Consider the following 17853-nt stretch of genomic DNA (forward strand, 5'->3'; position numbering starts at 1 on the left):
TCGCTCAGTCGTGTCTGACTCTTTGAGATCCCATGGACTGCAGCATGCCAGGCCTCCCTGTCCATCAACAACTCCTGGAGCTGGCTCAAACTCATGTCTATCGAGTCGGTGTTGCCATCCAACCATCTCATCCTCTGTTGTCCCCTTCTCCTCCTGCCTTCAATCTTTCCCAGCAGCAGGGTCTCTTCCAGGGAGTCAGGTCTTTGCATCAGGTGGCCAAAGTATTGGAGCTTCAGCTTCAGCATCAGTCCTTCCAATGAATATTCAGGGTTGATTTCCTTTAGGATTGACTGGTTTGATCTCCTTGCTGTCCAGGGAACTCTCAAGAGTCTTTTCCAGCAACACAGTTTGAAACCACCAATTCTTCGGTGCTCAGCCTTCCAAGGTCCAACTGGCTCAGACGGTAAAGAATCTGCCTGAATGCAGGAGACCTAGGTTCAATCCCTGGGTCCGGAAGATCCCCTGGAGGAAGGTATGGAAACTCACTCCAGTATTCTTGCCTGGAGAATCCCTGTGGACAGAGCAGCCTGGCGGGCTATAGTCCATGGGGTCTCCAAGAGTCGGGCATGACTGAGCAACAAAGCCACAGCCACACTCACATCCGTACATGACTACTGGAAAAGCCGTAACTTTGACTATGTGCATGTATGTCAGCAAAGTGATGTCTCTCCTTTTTAATATGCTATCTAGGTTTCTCATAGCTTTTCTTCCAAGGAGCAAGCATCTTTTAATTTCATGGCTGTAGTCACCATCTGCAGTGATTTTGGAGCCCCCCAAAATAAATTTTGTCACTGTTTCCATTGTTTCCCCATCTATTTGCCATGAAGTGACAGGACCAGATGCCACGATCTTTAGTTTTTTGAATGTAGAGTTTTAGGCCAGCTTTCATTCTCCTCTTTCAGTCTCATCAAGCAGCTCTTTAGTTCCCCTCCACTTTCCACCATAAGGGTGGTGTCATCTGCATATCTGAGGTTATTGATATTTCTCCCAGCAATCTTGATTCCAGCTTGTGCTTCATCCAGCCCAGCATTCTGCATGATGCTTTCTGCATATACATTAAATAAGCAGGGTGACAATATACACCCTTGACGTACTCCTTTTCCAATTTGGAACCAGTCCATTTTTCCATGTCTGGTTCTAACTGCTGCTTCTTGACCTGCATACAGATTTCTCAGGAGTCAGGTAAGGTGGTCTGGTATTCCCATCTCTTGAAGAATTTTCCACAGTTTGTTGTGACTCACACAGTCAAACGCTTTCATGTAGTCAATGCAGCAGAAGTAGATGTTTCTCTGGAATTCCCTTGCTCTCTCCGTGATCCAAGGAATGTTGACCATTTGATCTCTGGTTCCTCTGCCTCTTCTAAACCCAGTTTGTACATCTAGAGGATCTGAGCACCCCTAGACTTGAGTCCCCATCCTTAGTGACCCACAGTGCCATCCACAGATGAGCTGGGGTCTCATCTGCTGGTAGGTAGTTATGCCCCTTAGATCCAGGAATGTCTTGAGACAGATGGCAGTGGGTTTTGTCTCTGAACGGTGCCAGTGCCGGGGTTGCATCTGGCACTCAGTAGGCACTTCATGGCAGGCCAAAGACTGCGTGCCTGCCAGTCCCGCCATGGGAGGGCACCATCTCCTCTGGGCAGATGAGCAGCTGGCCCTCTCACCTCTGCCCACCAAAGCCAGCAGAGGGCAGCAGTGCCCTGCCCTGAGTCGTCGGGCAAAGGGGCGGGTACAGAGGGGCTGGACTGCCCAGGCTGGGCCACTGGGATGAGGCGGGTTGGGTGCGATTGCATTGTGGGGAGGGAGGCCGGGACTCATTCCTGGCACTGCCAGCTGCTCCTTGGCCCCAGCTAGGAGCCCCGCCCAGGTAGGCAGGAGCTGGGGCTGGCCAGGCACAGGGTTCAGGGCCCTCCGGGTCAAGGGTGGGGAAGTAGGGGGCATGGATCTCCCCACCCCAGCCAGGGGGGTGGCCCTAAAGCTGGGTGGTAAGACTCCCACTGTGGCCCCAAATGGGAGAGCTGGCTCCTCTGGCCACGGGGCAGGGCACGGGGGGTAGGGAAGCAGCCCGCCTCGCTGCCCACCCCCACAGCTACCCAACCAGCCCAGCCAAGTGGCTGCCAGCCTTGCTACTGCCACCGGGCCCTGGAGTTTGCTGCGGTTGCACACCGTGGGTGAGAGGGGGAACCTGGCTGGTTCCCGCCCCACAGCCACAGCCTGAGCGCTGTCAGCTCGGTGTGCAGACGGGGCCATGTGAGCCTGGCATAGGAAGCTGGCCACCTGCTGGTAGTCTTGTCCCCACCCAAGGCTGAAGGCTGGGTGCTCATCTGCTCCTGTGCATCCTCTTGGCCACGGCCCCCTCCACTGGCACTAGATTGTACCTGGCACGACTTTGCCAGTCCCTGGGGGTGGGGAGTTGGGGGCATAGGGGGAGGTCTCCCAGCAGGGGGTGCTGCCTTGGCCGACGTCTCCCCTGCCTCCAGCCGGAACAAAGGCCGGCATTGAGGGCCAAGGCTTGCCTTCAGCCAGGCGCCAAGGCTGCGGAGGGTGAGGCTGCCCATGCAGGCACTGACCCTCGGCGGGTGGGGCGCTCCGTGACCTCCTCCAGGCCCTTCACAGGGACCCCTGGGGGCACACGGGGAGGAGCCTGGTGGCTGGCACCGGGTGGGCATGGGAGAACTGGCTGTGTGGGTCTCATTTTTTTCTGGATGAAGGCAACTCTGCCCCCTTTGTCCCCAGATCCCCAGGGGGGTGTCTCCCTGCGGGTGGGAAGTGACAGGGAGCCCCCGGGTCAGGGCAGCTTGGATGTGGGACTAGGAACACCAGAGAGTGGGTCCCTGGCCTGGGCCTCCAGACAGAAGGGACATTGTTGGGGCAGAGACAAAGCTGCCAGCTGTGGGGGAGCCCGCCTGCCAGGCCCCGGCCCCCTCCTTCTGCGGAGTGAATGTGAATGGGGCCAAGCCTCGACTGTCTCCCTCCCACTCAGGACAATGCCCCCTACAGCCGTCCTGTGTCCATCACCACTGCCCCGGGGCAGCTGAACCCAGGAGGTATGTGCCACGCCGCCCAGGAGATGCCTCTGCTGCTGCCGTCCGCCAGGGTAAGTGCCCGAGTCCCCCGAGCACAGAAGAGCCTGGAGCCCAGGGGTCCCCTGCCCAGCACCTCCAGCTGCAGGCCCTCTAGCCTCGGACCCCCCCCAGACACGGCCGCCGATACTGGGCTCCAGAGGAAATGGCCCAGTCCCCGAGGCAGGCCTGACTTTCCTGTCTGTGCCCCCAAGATAAGGGAGCAGGGGCCTTCCTCGGGGGCTCTCCCAGCAGCTGGCACGCCCATGGGGGCTGGAGCTGCTGGCTATGGAATGCCCGCAGATGCCCTCCTGGCTGGTGCCTGCCCGCACCCCCAGTGGTATGGGACCCTCGGTCAACAACTCAGGACCTGCTTTCTGCCCGTCTCTGGGGCTCTGCCCCCGGGCTCAGGAGGAGGGAGGCTCAAGAGGTCATGGGCCCAGGGGCTCATGACGTGTGTCCCTCACCTTGTCACCTGGGCACCATGCAAGGCTGCTAATTGCCCCTGGCCAGGAGGTGAGCTGGAAGGTGCAGCAGGGACCCCACTCAGAGCCTTCTGCTTTGGGCTCAACCTTGGGCCCCGACAGGGCCGGGGCAGGGTGAGGGGGTTGCGGGGGGCTCCCTCAGGTCTGGACCCCAGATGGCTGCAGGCCGGAGGGGACGGGGATGCCTGACTCCTGGCTTGAGTTTCCTTTCAAGCACTCCTCTCACTCCCCCGGGCCCACTCTTTCTGCTTGTCTTCTCTCTGCCCTGTCTTTTTTAAGTTTCTATTTAATTATTTGGCTGTACTGGGTCTTAGTTGTGGCATGTGCGATCAAGTTCCCTGACCAGGGCTCAAACCCAGGGCCCCTACATTGGGAGCGTGGAGTCTTAGCCACCGGATCACCAGGAAGTCCCTGCCCTGTCTTTTCTCATACCCCATCCCTATCAACACTCTCCATGCCAGACCCTGGTGGACCCCTGGCTGCCGGAGCCATGGAGCAAAGGACTGGCCTCCCCCGATCCCTGCACCCTGGGTGGTCTCTCGGTCCCTTGCACCTCCCCTGCCTCGGCACTGAGCACCCCCAGCTCAGTCTGGGCCACACCCCCCTCTATCCCCCAAGCCCTCTGTTCTCTGCCTTGGCCCTGGCCACTGGCCCCTGCTGTCTGTAGGGCCTTTCAGGGGTCTCTCCTCTCTCGGTGACTCAGTCCTTCTGTGGGTGTTCTCATGGCCTTGTAGAATCTGCATATAAAGTGAAAGATGAAGAAAGTTCTTCCCTTGCACACACACGAGCACCCCACTGTCATCCCTGGGGACTCTCCATCCCTTTCTTGGTCCCCCAGTCGCTCGGACTTTTTCTCTCTCCTCTCCTTTTGCTTCCATCTGCCCCAGCTTTCTACTTCTGTCTCTCTGCCTTTCTTTCCCTCCCTTTCTGTCTGTCTGTCCCTCCTGCTCCCCAGCGCTGTTCCTACAGCCACCCTGACTTGCGCCCTCCTGCACGGCCTCCCCAGGGCTCCGAGATGGCACCCCGGCGTCTGCTCGGTGCCCGCCTGCTGCTCATGCTGCCACTGCTGTGCCCGCCACCTGCCCCAACCGGGGCGCACCGCTTCTCAGCACCCAACACCACCCTCCATCACTTGGCGCTGGCACCGGGCCAAGGGGCGCTGTACGTGGGTGCAGTGAATCGCCTCTTCCAACTTAGCCCCGAGCTGCAGCTGGAGTCAGTGGCCATCACGGGTCCCGTCCTTGACAGCCCTGACTGCGTGCCCTTCCGGGACCCGGCCGAGTGCCCACAGGCCCGGCTCACAGACAACACCAACCAGCTGCTGCTGGTCAGCGGGCGGGCCCGGGAGCTGGTGGCCTGCGGTCAGGTGCGGCAGGGTGTGTGCGAGAAGCGCCGGCTGGAGGACGTGGCAGAACTCCTCTACCAGGCTGAGGACCCGGGTGACGGGCAGTTCGTGGCTGCCAACACCCTGGGGGTGCCCACAGTGGGCCTGGTGGTGTCTGGACCCGACCAGGACCTCCTGCTGGTGGCCCGGGGCCTGGCGGGCAAGCTGTCAGCAGGGGTGCCACCCCTGACGGTGCGCCAGCTGGCCGGGCCACAGCCCTTCTCCAGCGAGGGCCTGGGTCGCCTGGTGGTGGGTGACCTCTCCGACTACAACAACAGCTATGTGGCGGCCCTAGCCAACGCCCAGTCGGCCTACTTTGTCTTTCGGCGCCGTGGGGACAGAGCGCAGGCCGAGTATCGCTCGTACGTGGCCCGGGTCTGCCTGAGGGATGCCAACCTCTACTCCTACGTGGAAGTGCCCCTCAGCTGTCGGGGCCACGGGCTCGTACAGGCCGCCGCCCTTGCCCCAGGCGCCTTACTGGGGGCCTTTGCCACCGGCCTGAGGGGGGTGCAGGCGGCCCTGTGTGCCTTTCCCCTGGCCGAGCTGGATGCCAGCATGGAGCGGGCCCGGCGCCTCTGCTACACGGCAGGCGGCCGGGGCCCCAGCGGCACCGAGGAAGCCACCGTGGAATATGGCGTCACATCGCGCTGTGTCACCCTGCCATCCGTGAGTGACTGGGCTCAGGCCTCACCCCTGCCTTGTCCCCTGAGACTCTGCACGCTGGCATCTGGCAACCTTATCTTATCCCAGTGTGCCTCCCTGGCCCTGGCCCTCTGTGGACCTGAATCATCTCCCAGCCCAGAGCCGCGGCTGTCACAAGTCGTCCTGGCCAAGGGTAAAGTGAAGTCACTCAGTCATGTCTGACTCTTTGCAACCCCATGGACTGCAGCCCACCAGGCTCCTCCATCCATGGGATTTTTCCAGGCAAGAATACTGGAGTGGATTGCCATTTCCTTCTCCAGGGAATCTTCCTGACCCAGGGATCAACCCAGGTCTCCCACACTGTAGGCAGACACTTTCACTGTCTGAGCCACCAGGGACTCTCTGAGCCATCCAGCCACTGTCTGACCAAGGGTGGCTGGATGCTTTCCCCATCACCAATGACCTCTGCTTTAGAGGATGACACAGAGGGCCAGCTTAGGCTAAGTCTCCGGGCTCTTCATCTCTCCCTCTTACTTGTGAACTTGGGCACGTCCTACCAGCTGCCTTGCCCTCTTCCACGGACCGCAGACCAGGGCCTAGGGAAGGCACCTCCAGCCTCCCTCTTCTGGGCACTAATTCCTTCCCTGCTCATCCTCACCTCTGCAGGACTCCCCGGAGTCATACCCCTGTGGCGATGAACACACGCCCAGCCCCATCGCAGGCCGCCAGCCCGTGGAGGCAGGGCCTCTGCTACAGCTCAAACACTCCATCAGCGCTGTTGCGGCCCTCCAGGCGGACGGACACACGATCGCCTTCCTGGGGGATGTCCAGGGCCAGCTGCACAAGGTAAGGGCCTGAGGAAGGCGAAGGGGTCCTCAGCCAGACCCCCAGTGCCCAGCCTCTATGCTGCCAGGCCGGGACTGGCCTCAGTAGCCCGACTGGATGCCCTCTTGCCCTGGGATGGCTCACAGAAGCATCTGTCTCCTTCCACCTCTGGATGTGTAGCTTAGGGATGTCCCGCAGGCAGCTGCAGCTGGTAACAGGGGACTCTTGCTTCTTTGTGGTCTGCGTGTCTCCCTTAGCTGGGTAAGGCTCAATCGAGGAGGCTACTTGGGCACGCTGGATGCCCAGGGGCCTGCCTCACCCTCCATAGCCTGGCCCAGCTTCCCTGTCTTGGGGGGGGAATGGGAGTCGGCTCTGTGGGCCAGGAGGTTCCCTTAGAACCCCAGCCGTGACAGCACCTGCCCCGAATGGTCGGCCTGTGGCCATCTTGAGAGTGGGCTTTGTCCCCCACTCCCCCAGGTCTTTCTCAATGGCACCCAAGGCCAGGTGTACCACTCACAGCAAGTGGGGACCCCGGGCTCGGCCATCAGTCCTGACCTGCTTGTGGACAGCAGCGGCAGCCACCTCTACGTGCTGACGTCCCAGCAGGTGAGGGCTGTCCAAGGGGCCCAGGCACACGAAGCCAGAGGCCCTGCACCCACCACCTCTGCCCTCTGCCTCCTGTCCAGGTGGCCCGGGTACCCGTGGCAGCCTGCCCACAGCTCCTGGACTGCAGCAGCTGCCTTCAGGCCCAGGACCCTCTGTGTGGCTGGTGCGTCCTGCAGGGCAGGTGAGGCGGGGCACTGCGCCTGCAGTGCTTCTAGGTGGGCCTGGAGGTCAGTCCACCTCCCCCAGCCTGGTTGGTGTCCCTTTGCCAACACTGCCTCAGGCTGGGCAGGGCCTCTGTCAGCCTCTCTCGGGTGCCCCCTGGCCCACTCCAGCTCCCCTCCACCTGGCAGCCCCAGGAATCAATCCCCGATGGCGCCCCTCACTCAGGTCCGTGTGCTCGTCTCCACTGCAGCAGCAGCCCTCGACTCACAGTCAAGACCAAAGGCTGTATGTCAGGCCCCAGGCCCTGCGGGGTCAGCCCCTTCCTGTCTGAGCGGAGTCCCTTTCCCTGCCCCCCGCTTGCTGCGCTCTGCCTGGACCGTATCATGCCCCTAACTGCCCATCACCCAGGGAGCCCGAGTCCCACACAAGGCCCCATCGGGCCTCTGCCCCACAGGTGTACCCGCAAGAGCCAATGCAGGCGGGCAACCCAGCCCAACCAGTGGCTGTGGACGTACGAGGACGGCCTCTGTCTGCACATCCAGAGCATGCTACCAGCCCACCACCCCCGCCAGGAGCAGGGCCAGGTGAGCCCCGTTTTCCTTCTCTCCTTCTGCCTCTGCCCACACCCTCCCTGCCTGGACCCCTCTGCCTCAGCCCCGTGGCCCCCTCCAAAGGCCCCCACCTGCTGGGTTTCCTCGCATGTGCCCCAGGTCACCTTGTTGGTACCCCGGCTGCCCACCCTGGCCATGGATGAATACTTCCATTGCGCCTTTGGCGACTATGAAAGCTTGGCTCATGTGGAAGGGCCCCAGGTGGCCTGCGTCACCCCTCCCCAGGACCAGCTGCCACTGAACCCTCCAGGCACAGGTGAGGGGCCCCTGGGGCAAGGGGCGAGGGCGGGAACTGGAAGAGGCAGGAGCCACCTGACCTGTCCTGCCACTGCCATCCCCCTCCCAGACCACATCACCTTGCCCCTGGCCCTGATGTTCGAGGACGTGCCCGTGGCTGCCACCAACTTCTCCTTCTATGACTGCAGCGCAGTCACAGCCCTGGAGGCAGCTGCCCCGTGAGTGCCCAGCCTGGCTGTGGGGTAGGGGTGGGGACCCCAGATAGTGCCCCGTCTCAGCAGCCCCCTGCCCTCCCAGGTGCCGTGCTTGTGTGGGCAGCCTCTGGCGCTGCCACTGGTGCCCCCAGAGCAGCCACTGTGTGTATGGAGAACGCTGTCCAGAGGGTGAGAGGACCATCTACAGCACCCAAGAGGTGGGTGGATCCACCCTGCCCCACACCCCCCCTGCCCCCAGGCCCCTTGCCTTCCAAAGTGCTAAGCGGTCTCCTCCGGCCAGGTGGACATCCAGGTGCGTGGCCCGGGGGCTTGTCCTCAGGTCGAGGGCCTGGTGGGCCCCCTTCTGGTGCCAGTGGGCTGGGAGAGCCATTTGGCCCTCCGCGTGCAGAACCTTCAGCATTTCCAGGTGAGCATTCCAGCAGGTGGGGGCCGGGGGTAGCTGATGGCATTCAGGCTGCTGACAGCATACACCCCCCAGGGCTTGCCTGACTCCTACCACTGCTGGCTGGAGCTGCCCGGACAACTGCAGAGGCTGCCAGCGTCCCTGGAGGAGGTGGCTGGGGACTCGGGCCTCATTCACTGCCAGGCCCAGCAGGTGGGCAGGTGCCCGACCCCCCAGTCTCACTTGCCGCTGGACACCTCCTGCCGCCTGGGCTCATCCCAGGCCCTCAGGGGCTCACTCACCCCCTTTAACCCACTGTCACTCATGAGGCCTGCTCTGGGCACGCCACGGCTGGGAGATGTGCCCTGCACCGGGTGGGGGTGGGGAGGCATACCCGTGGGGAGGAGCTTCCCGGAGGAGGCGGGCAGGGGTCCTGGGAGGTTCTCAGTTGCGTCGGGCCTGACCCTCCCTTCCATCCCCAGTTCCAGCCCTCCACGGTCCAGCAGGAGCTCCCGGTGCCCATCTATGTCACCCGGGGCGAGGGCCAGCGGCTGGACAATGCTCACAGTCTTCATGGTCAGCTTGGGGGCGGTGGGGTGGGCAGGGCAGGGCATGCAGCCAGTGGGGGCGCTTTACCATGCCTCCTAACCCCCCACCAGTGACCCTGTACGACTGTGCTGTGGGCCACCCTGACTGCAGCCACTGCCAGGCAGCCAATGGGAGTCTGGGCTGCCTGTGGTGCAGCCACGGCCAGCCTGCCTGTCGCTATGGGCCACTATGCCCACCTGGAGCCGTGGAGCCGCTGTGTCCCACACCCAGGATCGAGACTGTGAGCCCCTGAACCTTCACCCACTGCCGCCTCCCCCACGGCCTAGCCGTCTGCCTCCTCCCCTCAACCCCTAGCCCCCACTTTCTTGGTCCTAGCAGCCCTGCCCACGCCCCCCCTCAGAGGGTGTGGGTCGAGGGCATTCCCTCACCATCCTTCTTGGTTACAGGTTGAGCCCCTGACTGGCCCCCCTGAGGGCGGATTGGTTCTTACCATCCAGGGCTCCAACCTGGGCCGGGACTTCGCCGACGTGCAGGACGCCGTGAGTGTGGCCGGCTGGCCCTGCAGGCCTGAGCCGTCTCTCTACCGCATCTCGACCCGGTGAGGCATCCTGGCAGCCAGGGGCAGAGGGATGCCATCCCAGGGAGGCCCACAGAGACTGGCCACCCAGAAAGAAGGGAGGCTTGGAGCCAAGACACGTGGGCCCCGGGTCAGATGCACCAAAGGACGATAAGCCAGAGGGAGGGGGGCTGGGCCTTGGGCAGCGGCTGGCAAATGCCCTGTGGCTCCCACTAGGCAAGGGCCCCTGAGCAGCCATGGGCTTTCCATCACCAGGATCGTGTGTGTCACATCGCCTGCCCCCAACCGCACCATGGGGCCGATCCAAGTGGCCATCAAGGGGCGGCCCCCAGGCATCTCAACCCAGTACTTCACCTACCAGGTCAGTGCCTGCCCAGGGTGTGTGCCCACACAGGGGGATTGTAGCAAGAAGGGGCAGAAGGCTACTGACATCTGGGTGAGCACTTCCAACTTGACCCGAGGGGAGCAGGAAGAGTTGCCTCTTGTCCAGGAAGGAAGCCATGTGATCTGAGGGGTCATTCTGGCCACTGAGTGTGGGGTGGGCTGGGGGCCGAGATGGGAGGGTGAGGAGGCCACAGGGATGCAGGAGAGCAGAGATGCCTCCAGGTGCCAGCCTGAGCCCTCCTGTCCTCCTGCCCGGGGCCCTTTCCAGGGCCAGGAAGCCCTTGGCACAGACAGCACCCCCGAGGAGGTGATGAAGAGGTCCCCGAGGAGGTGACGGCATCTTAGGGCTTAGAGCTGGGGCTGAGGACAAGGCGACACAGGGAGGGGACCAGAGCACCCCCTGGTGGGGCATGGCAGTGGGGCACAGGGCTTTAGGGACTGGAGCCAAGGTGAGGAAATGCCAGGCCAGATGGCTATGCCTGTCCTGGCTTGCCTTGTTTCCCAGGACCCTGTCCTGCTGAGCCTGAGTCCCCAGCGGGGCCCCCAGGCAGGGGGAACCCAGCTCACCATCCACGGACAGCGCCTCCAGACAGGAGGCAACATCAGCGCCTTTGTGGGCAGCCAGCCCTGCCCTATGTAAGTGGCTCCTGCTTCCAGCTGGTCGCTGCCAGCTGGGGTGCTCCCGACGGGCCCGAGTCCCCCGGCATACAGTGGTGGTGGGGTGTCTCTGCCCTTGGTGGGGGAGGCAAAGTGGGTCTCTGGCGGGCTGGCCAGGCCAAGGTTCAAACCCAAGGTGCCAGACCGCTCCCCACCCTGCAGCCAAGAGCCGGTGTGTCCTGAGGCCATTGTGTGCCACACCATGCCCCAGGCTAGCCCAGGAGACGCAGTGGTCCGAGTGGTCTTTGGCCAGGCCCAGCGCTTGCTGCTCGCCAGCCCCTTCCACTACACTGCCAACCCCCAGCTTGTTGCAGCCGAGCCCAGTGTCAGCTTCCGGGGGTGAGGACCTGGTGCACTTGCACCCTGCCAGCAAAGTGGGGTGGCAGGACGGGGCCAGGCTGCCCGGGCCACGCTGACTCCCGTCCTGGCGCAGGGGCGGGCGGCTGATCCGAGTCAGGGGCACGGACCTGGACGTGGTACAGCAGCCCCTGCTGTCTGTGTGGCTGGAGACCTCAGAGAGGGCTGCTGTGAAGCTGCAGTCCCAGGACCCGACCCCAAGGAGTGGCTGCGAGGCTCCAGCTGCAGCCCCCCAGGCCTGTACCCAGCTGGAGCGGGGCTGGCTGCAGGTGAGCCTGCAGCAGCAGGCGAGGCTGTGCCCAGCAAGGGATCGGGGCAGGCCCGGAGCCCCCAGCTCACCTCACCTCGGCCTGCCCCCTCACAGTGCTCCAGCGTGTGCTCCATCAACTCATCCACCCTCCTCCTCTGCCGGAGCCCCGCGGTGCCTGACACAGCGAGCCTCCGGCGGGTCTTCTTCAGCCTGGACAACGTGCATGTGGACTTTGCCAGCGCCAGTGGGGGCCAGGACTTCCTGTACCAGCCCAACCCTCGGCTGGCCCCCCTCCATCACGAGGGGGGGTCCACCCGCCCCTACCGCCTCAAGCCAGGCCACATTCTGGATGTGGAGGTCAGGGTTTCAGCCAGCAGTCCTGGGGGGCGAGGGGGACCTGCAGACACAGGCTGAGTGACTCCACTCAGGCCCGCGATCGGCCTCCCAGGGCGAGGGCCTCAACCTGGCCATCAGCAAGGAGGAAGTGCGCGTGCACATTGGCAACAGCGAGTGCCTGGTGAAGACGCTGACGCTCACCCACCTGTACTGTGAGCCGCCCCCGCAGGTCCCACAGCCCAGCAATGGCACCCTGCTGCAGTTCGTGGTGAGGCTGGGACCCCAGGCACAGGCGTGGGCGGCCAGAGCCATCAGAGCCAGTGCTCAGGAATCCTGTGCCTCCCACCACCCCCAGGTGCAAATGGGCAACGTGCGCCTGGTGCTGGGCCCGGTCCAGTATGAGGCGGAACCCGTGCTGTCTGCATTCCCCGTAGAGGCCCAGGTGGGCCTAGGCGTGGGTGCAGCCCTGCTGATCACTGCCGTGCTCCTCCTGACCCTCATGTACAGGTGAGGATCACACACACGCCAGTGTCCAGTCCAGTCCCCTCTTCACTTATGGCAAGGGTGCCCCACAGCCAGCCATCTGGGCTTGGGGGTCTCGGCCCAGGCAGGCCAGCTTGTGTGGCTGACACTCGGTGCCCCGGTGGCAGGCACAAGAGCAAGCAAGCCATGCGGGACTACCAGAAGGTTCTGATGCAGCTGGAGAACCTGGAGATTGGCGTGGGTGACCAGTGCCGCAAGGAGTTCACAGGTGGGGCAGGGGTGGGAGGGCAGGCGGGGGGAGCGAGACGCAGGCAGAGCTGCTCCCAAGCTCAGACCCCGGTGGCTCCTGGCCTGCAGACCTGATGACAGAGATGACTGACCTCAGCAGCGACCTGGAGGCCAGCGGGATCCCCTTTGTGGACTACCGCACCTATGCTGAGCGGGTCCTCTTCCCTGGGCGCAATAGTGGCACCCTGCAGCCGGCCGTCGAGGGGCCGGGTGAAGAGGGTCGCCGTGCACCCGTGCACCAGGGCCTCATGCAGCTCTCCAACCTGCTCAACAGCAAGCTCTTCCTCCTGACCGTGAGGGCCACGTGGGCAGGCTGGAGGGGGGCCTGGGGTGAAGAGGGAGGCTGGGTGGTCGGCAGGCATAGGCTGCGTGGTGGGAGGCCACGTGGGCTGCCGGGCTCCCCAGAGTGAGCGCTGGTGCCCCCCAACTCCCGCTTAGCTCATCCACACCCTGGAGGGGCAACCCAGCTTCTCGCAGCGGGACCGCTGCCATGTGGCCTCGCTGCTGTCCCTGGCACTGCACAGCAAGCTCGAGTACCTGACCGAGATCATGAGGACGCTGCTCAGTGACCTGGCCTCCCATTACGTGCGCAAGAACCCCAAGCTCATGCTGCGCAGGTTGGCCCTGGATGGCTCTGGGCAGGGTGGCCCCGGGGAGCCCCAGGCGGCCAGCTGGGTCCCAAGCCACTGGTAGGGCAAATCAGCCCTGCCTGCCCTCTGCCACTGGCCTTGGGTGGGGGACAAGATGGCCCTGCGCAGCCCCTCTGACCTGGGGCCCACTCCACGCAGGACGGAGACCATGGCGGAGAAGCTGCTCACCAACTGGGTGTCTATATGCCTGTACGCCTTCCTGAGGGTGAGGGCCCCTCTCCCCTCACCCCATGCCAGGGCTGCTGCCTCGGGCCTCCCTGACCTGTGGCCCGATCCCTCCCAGGAGACCTCGGGCACAAGGGCAGGGTGTTGGTAAGGGACAGGTGGTGAGCCTTTGCCCTGGTCGCGTGCAAAGCTGAGCCCGCTGGCATGGACCACCCTCTGCCCTGGCTCTGCGCAGCCAGCTGCCCCTATGAGCTTACGCAGCTGGCTGATCCCCAGATTGATGCTTGCAGGAGGTGGCCGGTGAACCAATGTACATGCTCCTCCGGGCCATCCAGTACCAGGTGGACAAGGGCCCCGTGGACGCAGTGACAGGCAAGGCAAAACGGACCCTGAATGACAGCCGCCTGCTGCGGGAGGATGTGGAATTCCGGGCCCTGACGCTGATGGTGCTGGCCAGCCCGGGGCCAGGGGGGCCATCAAGGAGCAACACAGCACTGCACATCCCCACCCGGGTGCTCGACACGGACACGATCACTCAGGTCAAGGAGAAGGTGTTGGATCAGATCTACAAGGGCACCCCGTTCTCCCAGAGGCCCTCAGCGCACACCCTGGATCTCGGTGAGTGCCCGCCCCTGGCTCTCCCCGCCCCTGGCAGCTCGGCTCTGCCCAGCAGGAACGGGCTGTGGGCTCACTGGCTCCCCCGGGTCCCCACCCTGCACCCCCAGAGTGGCGCTCGGGCCTGGCAGGTCACCTCACCCTGTCAGATGAGGATGTGACATCAGTGACTCAGAACCGCTGGAAGAGACTCAACACCCTGCAGCACTACAAGGTGCCCGGTGGGTGGGGTCTGGGGAGGCCGGCCCCCCACCTCGGGCTTGGGAAGGGAAGGAGCCCAGCCTTTGCCCCCCTCCCCGCCAGGTCCCAGACGGAGCCACGGTGAGGCTTATCCCCCAGCTGCACAACGGAGGAGGCATCATCTCCCAGAGCCTGACCCCCAGCTGCCCATCAGGGGAGAGTGAGTGAGGCCCTCAGGAGCTCGAGGCCATGCCATCGGCCCTATCTGGGTCTCCCAACACCTCATCAGCGGGGAAGCCAAGACTCCCTACTGGACCCAGGCCGGCGGGTGGACGAGGGTGGTGGCGTGTCGCCATCAGGGAGCTCCTGGGTGCGAGCTGGAGCTCCCCGGCTGGTGGCATGGGTGCAGGGGGGCCAAGGACTAAGGCCCAGCTTCTGTGCCCTCAGACACCCCCATGCTGGAGGATAGCGAGGAGGGTGGGGTCCGTCTGTGGCACCTGGTGAAAGCCCCCGAGGAGCCGGAGGCAGCCAAGGCACGGCGGAGCAGCCTGAGGGACCGGGAGCGGGAGCGGGCACGGGCCAAGGCCATCCCGGAGATCTACCTCACCCGCCTGCTGTCCATGAAGGTGGGGCTCCCGGGGAGGCTCAGCAAGGGCACCTGGACAGATGCCCAGGTGGAGAGATACCTGGGGAGATGCTGTGGGACGATGGGGCTGGCCACAGCTCGAAGGGCCTCCCACCTTGACCCCCCACCAAAGTGCCCCGTCCCCTGCCTTCTAGGGCACACTGCAGAAGTTTGTGGATGACGCCTTCCAAGCCATCCTCAGCGTGAACCGGCCCGTGCCCATCGCCGTCAAGTACCTGTTTGACTTCCTGGATGAGCTGGCGGAGAAGCACAGCATTGAGGACCCGGAGACCTTGCACATCTGGAAGACGAACAGGTGTGTCACCTGCTGGCCTGGACCCGGGCAGATGAGTCCCAGATACACCAGGACACTGCCAGCGGAGCCAGGACAGGAGCCCAGGCCTGGGGGCCGTCACCTCGGGTGACCAATCACGCCCACCCCCCCTCCCCACCCCGATATGGCCAGCTCGCCAGGCAGCTCAGGGCCACTGGGGTCCAGGTGGAGGAGCTGAGCTGGACTGGCCGGGCCTCACTCCATGGATGGCCTGTGTCTCCAGCCTGTTGCTGAGGTTCTGGGTGAACACCTTGAAGAACCCGCAGCTCATCTTTGACGTGCGGGTGTCAGACAACGTGGACGCGGTCCTCGCCGTCATCGCCCAGACCTTCATGGACTCCTGCACAGTCTCGGAGCATAAAGTGGGCCGGGTGAGGGCCGAGGAGGGCAGGCCGGGGCGGGGGGGAGGGTAGCCACAGGGGCTCTGCGCTGAGCCCTGGGTGGGGCTGGCTCCCCACAGGGCATGGGGCCAGGAGAGGGCACCTCCCCGCTCATGCCCACCCCGCCCGGAGCAGGATTCCCCAGTGAACAAACTGCTCTACGCCCGGGAGATCCCTCGCTACAAGCAGATGGTAGAGAGGTAGGTGTTGGGCATCATGGACGAGGGACCTCCTGGGCTGCCTGCCCCTAACTCTGTGCCCTTCTGCAGATATTACTCTGATATCCGCCAGAGCCCTCCAGCGAGCTACCAGGAGATGAACTCAGCTCTGACTGAGCTCTCAGGGGTGAGGACACAGGGGAAGGGGGAAGCTGGGGGCTCAAGGTCTGGGCCGGGGCCTCACCCACCATGTGCCTCCCCCAGAATTATACCTCGGCTCCCCACTGCCTGCAAGCTCTGCAAGAACTCTACACCCACATCCACAGGTACTATGACCAGGTGAGACCTGGGGGTGCTCCGGGGAGAGGGGCGTGCCTCTGGAGCCCAGAGGGAGGCCCCAGGAGTCTTCCTTGGGGACGGGAGTGTCCAGGTCCAGTGTAGGTAGAGGAATGGAAGGGCCTGGGGCTGGGGAATGGGGCTCGGCTTCCTCATGGAGGAAGATTCGGTAGGAAGGTCTGGCTCCCAGCCTGCTACTGAGATGGAAGCAGGTCAGAGGCCAAGGCCTCAGGCTGGGCGGCCTCCTCTGTCCTGGCAGATCATTGGTGCCCTGGAAGAGGACCCTGTGGGCCAGAAGATGCAACTGGCCTGCCGCCTGCAGCAGATTGCTGCGCTGGTGGAGAACAAGGTGACCGAACTGTGAGTCAGGCGGCAGCAGGACCCACCATCTCCGCGCCTTCCCGCACTCGACCCCGGATGGAGCCCTGGATGGAGCCCGTGACCAAGGCGTGGTCTGCACAGAGTAGGAGGGCCTCCCCCTCTCCCTCCTTGCCATGCCGCTGGGGGGCTTCTTTCTAATTTATAGCAATCCTTCCCCCATCCCCCACTGTATTTATATGCTTGCTGGAGGATCACATCTGGAAATAAAACACAAACATGTCTTTTTAGAAAATGCCTGGTCCCCAGCCCCACCTTTCCCGTGAGTCTCCTGGGTGCCCTGGCCCAGCCCCCAGCCCGCAGCTAGAACTTCTGCCACATGCTAAAAAGAGGACCCCAAGGCCTTGTTCTCCTCCCTCACATGACCCCTGCGTGAAAGATGCCCCTGCCCTCCCGCCACTATCTATGCCCACCCCACCTTCCCAACTATTTCCTGGTACACGGATATAGAACCAAGAGTGTCCCATCTCGGGATCGCCAGTTACTACCAAGCTCCCTCTACTCCATTCTGACTCCATTCCCTCCCAGGAGCAATCAGTGTGTTCTCTCTAAAGAGCCAAAGTGCCCATGACCCTCTGCAGAAACCCCACATCCGTGCCTGCAGGCTCTGGGGGGCTCCTTGAGCACCTAAACCCCCCTGCCCCACCTTGCCTTCCATACCCACAGCCAGTCTTCAGCAAAGACCAGCCACAGAGGTCTCCAGGGTGTCCTGCTCCCTCTCTGGAGGTTCCCCTGCCCATCCCATTTTGGGGGACCAGATTCTTCAAAACCTGGTCCCTTGGCTACCACCCCAAGGTCACAGGCTTTGGAGGGCTGTGTGACCTGGACCACTAGAGCCATGGGCTCCTTTGCTTCCCATTTGAGGATTCCCCGAGGGCAGGGCCAGGGTGGACACCTCCCTGTGCATCCCACATGGACACGTGCACTTGTTGGAGCCAGAGAGCAAGGCAAAGATGGACCCAGGGAGCCACAGGGACGCCATACTGCACTGGGGTCCCAAGCGGGCAGCCCCCAGGCCTGTACCTCTGGTGGGAAGACCTCACGCCCTCGATCCGCGCCTGGCCAGGGCCCCTCAGGGATGCCTAATGGAGGGACGAGAGGACACTGGACTGCCACGTCTTGGGGCTCCAGGACCCGAGTGGCCAGGGAGTGAGGTACCCACGAGAATGGCTGGGGTCGCCTCTGGGCAGACTTGCACAAGCCAGAAGCCAGAGCATATTTGCAGTTGTGGCCGCTGCCTGAGGGCATATGAGAGGGGGCACCATGCCCACAGGGCCCTTAGCAGGCTCTGGAGCCCCGGGACTCCAGTTTGAGGACCAGGTCACCACCACGTGGCCACTCTGCAGCGCCCTCTGTCAGTCCTGGAGTGCAGGAGCTTAGCCCAGGGTCCAGGTCACCACATCCCGGTGTGGTGGTCCTAGGGTGCCAGGGAACTCCCCGGGGAGGCAGTGGCACACCGTGTCCCCACAGCAGCGCCCTTGCCCAGCCCTGGGATGGGGGCGGGGGGCTCATCCTGGGGGATCGGGCCCTCAAGGGCCGCT

General features: G+C 63.6%; 1 protein-coding gene across 1 annotated transcript; it reads left to right on the forward strand.

The window, feature by feature from the left end:
• The first annotated feature begins 1614 nt into the window (after positions 1–1614).
• On the forward strand, positions 1615–16298 carry PLXNB3 (plexin B3). Its single transcript, XM_068963165.1, has 36 exons — positions 1615–1728; positions 2983–3096; positions 4502–5596; positions 6239–6418; positions 6875–7003; positions 7084–7184; positions 7620–7749; positions 7876–8032; positions 8123–8231; positions 8311–8425; positions 8509–8634; positions 8707–8823; positions 9093–9186; positions 9270–9439; positions 9606–9757; positions 9992–10097; positions 10626–10756; positions 10940–11116; positions 11211–11403; positions 11499–11741; positions 11833–11988; positions 12076–12227; positions 12371–12471; positions 12561–12784; positions 12930–13108; positions 13280–13346; positions 13597–13924; positions 14032–14135; positions 14225–14321; positions 14549–14727; positions 14882–15042; positions 15284–15431; positions 15576–15640; positions 15710–15785; positions 15863–15937; positions 16194–16298. The coding sequence occupies exons 1-36, from the start codon at positions 1615–1617 to the stop codon at positions 16296–16298; spliced, it is 5970 nt and encodes a 1989-aa protein (XP_068819266.1).
• The last annotated feature ends 1555 nt before the right edge of the window (positions 16299–17853 follow it).

Source organism: Capricornis sumatraensis, chromosome X (assembly GCF_032405125.1).
Source record: "Capricornis sumatraensis isolate serow.1 chromosome X, serow.2, whole genome shotgun sequence".
In the NCBI taxonomy this organism is placed as follows: Eukaryota; Metazoa; Chordata; class Mammalia; order Artiodactyla; family Bovidae; genus Capricornis; species Capricornis sumatraensis.

Coding starts and splice junctions, on each gene's coding strand:
- PLXNB3 (XM_068963165.1), top strand. CDS start 1,615: ATGGGAGGGCACCATCTCCTCTGGGCAGATGAGCAGCTGGCCCTCTCA. Junction 9,440..9,605: donor CCACACCCAGGATCGAGACT/GTGAGCCCCTGA, acceptor TCTTGGTTACAG/GTTGAGCCCCTGACTGGCCC. Junction 11,404..11,498: donor TGGAGCGGGGCTGGCTGCAG/GTGAGCCTGCAG, acceptor GCCCCCTCACAG/TGCTCCAGCGTGTGCTCCAT.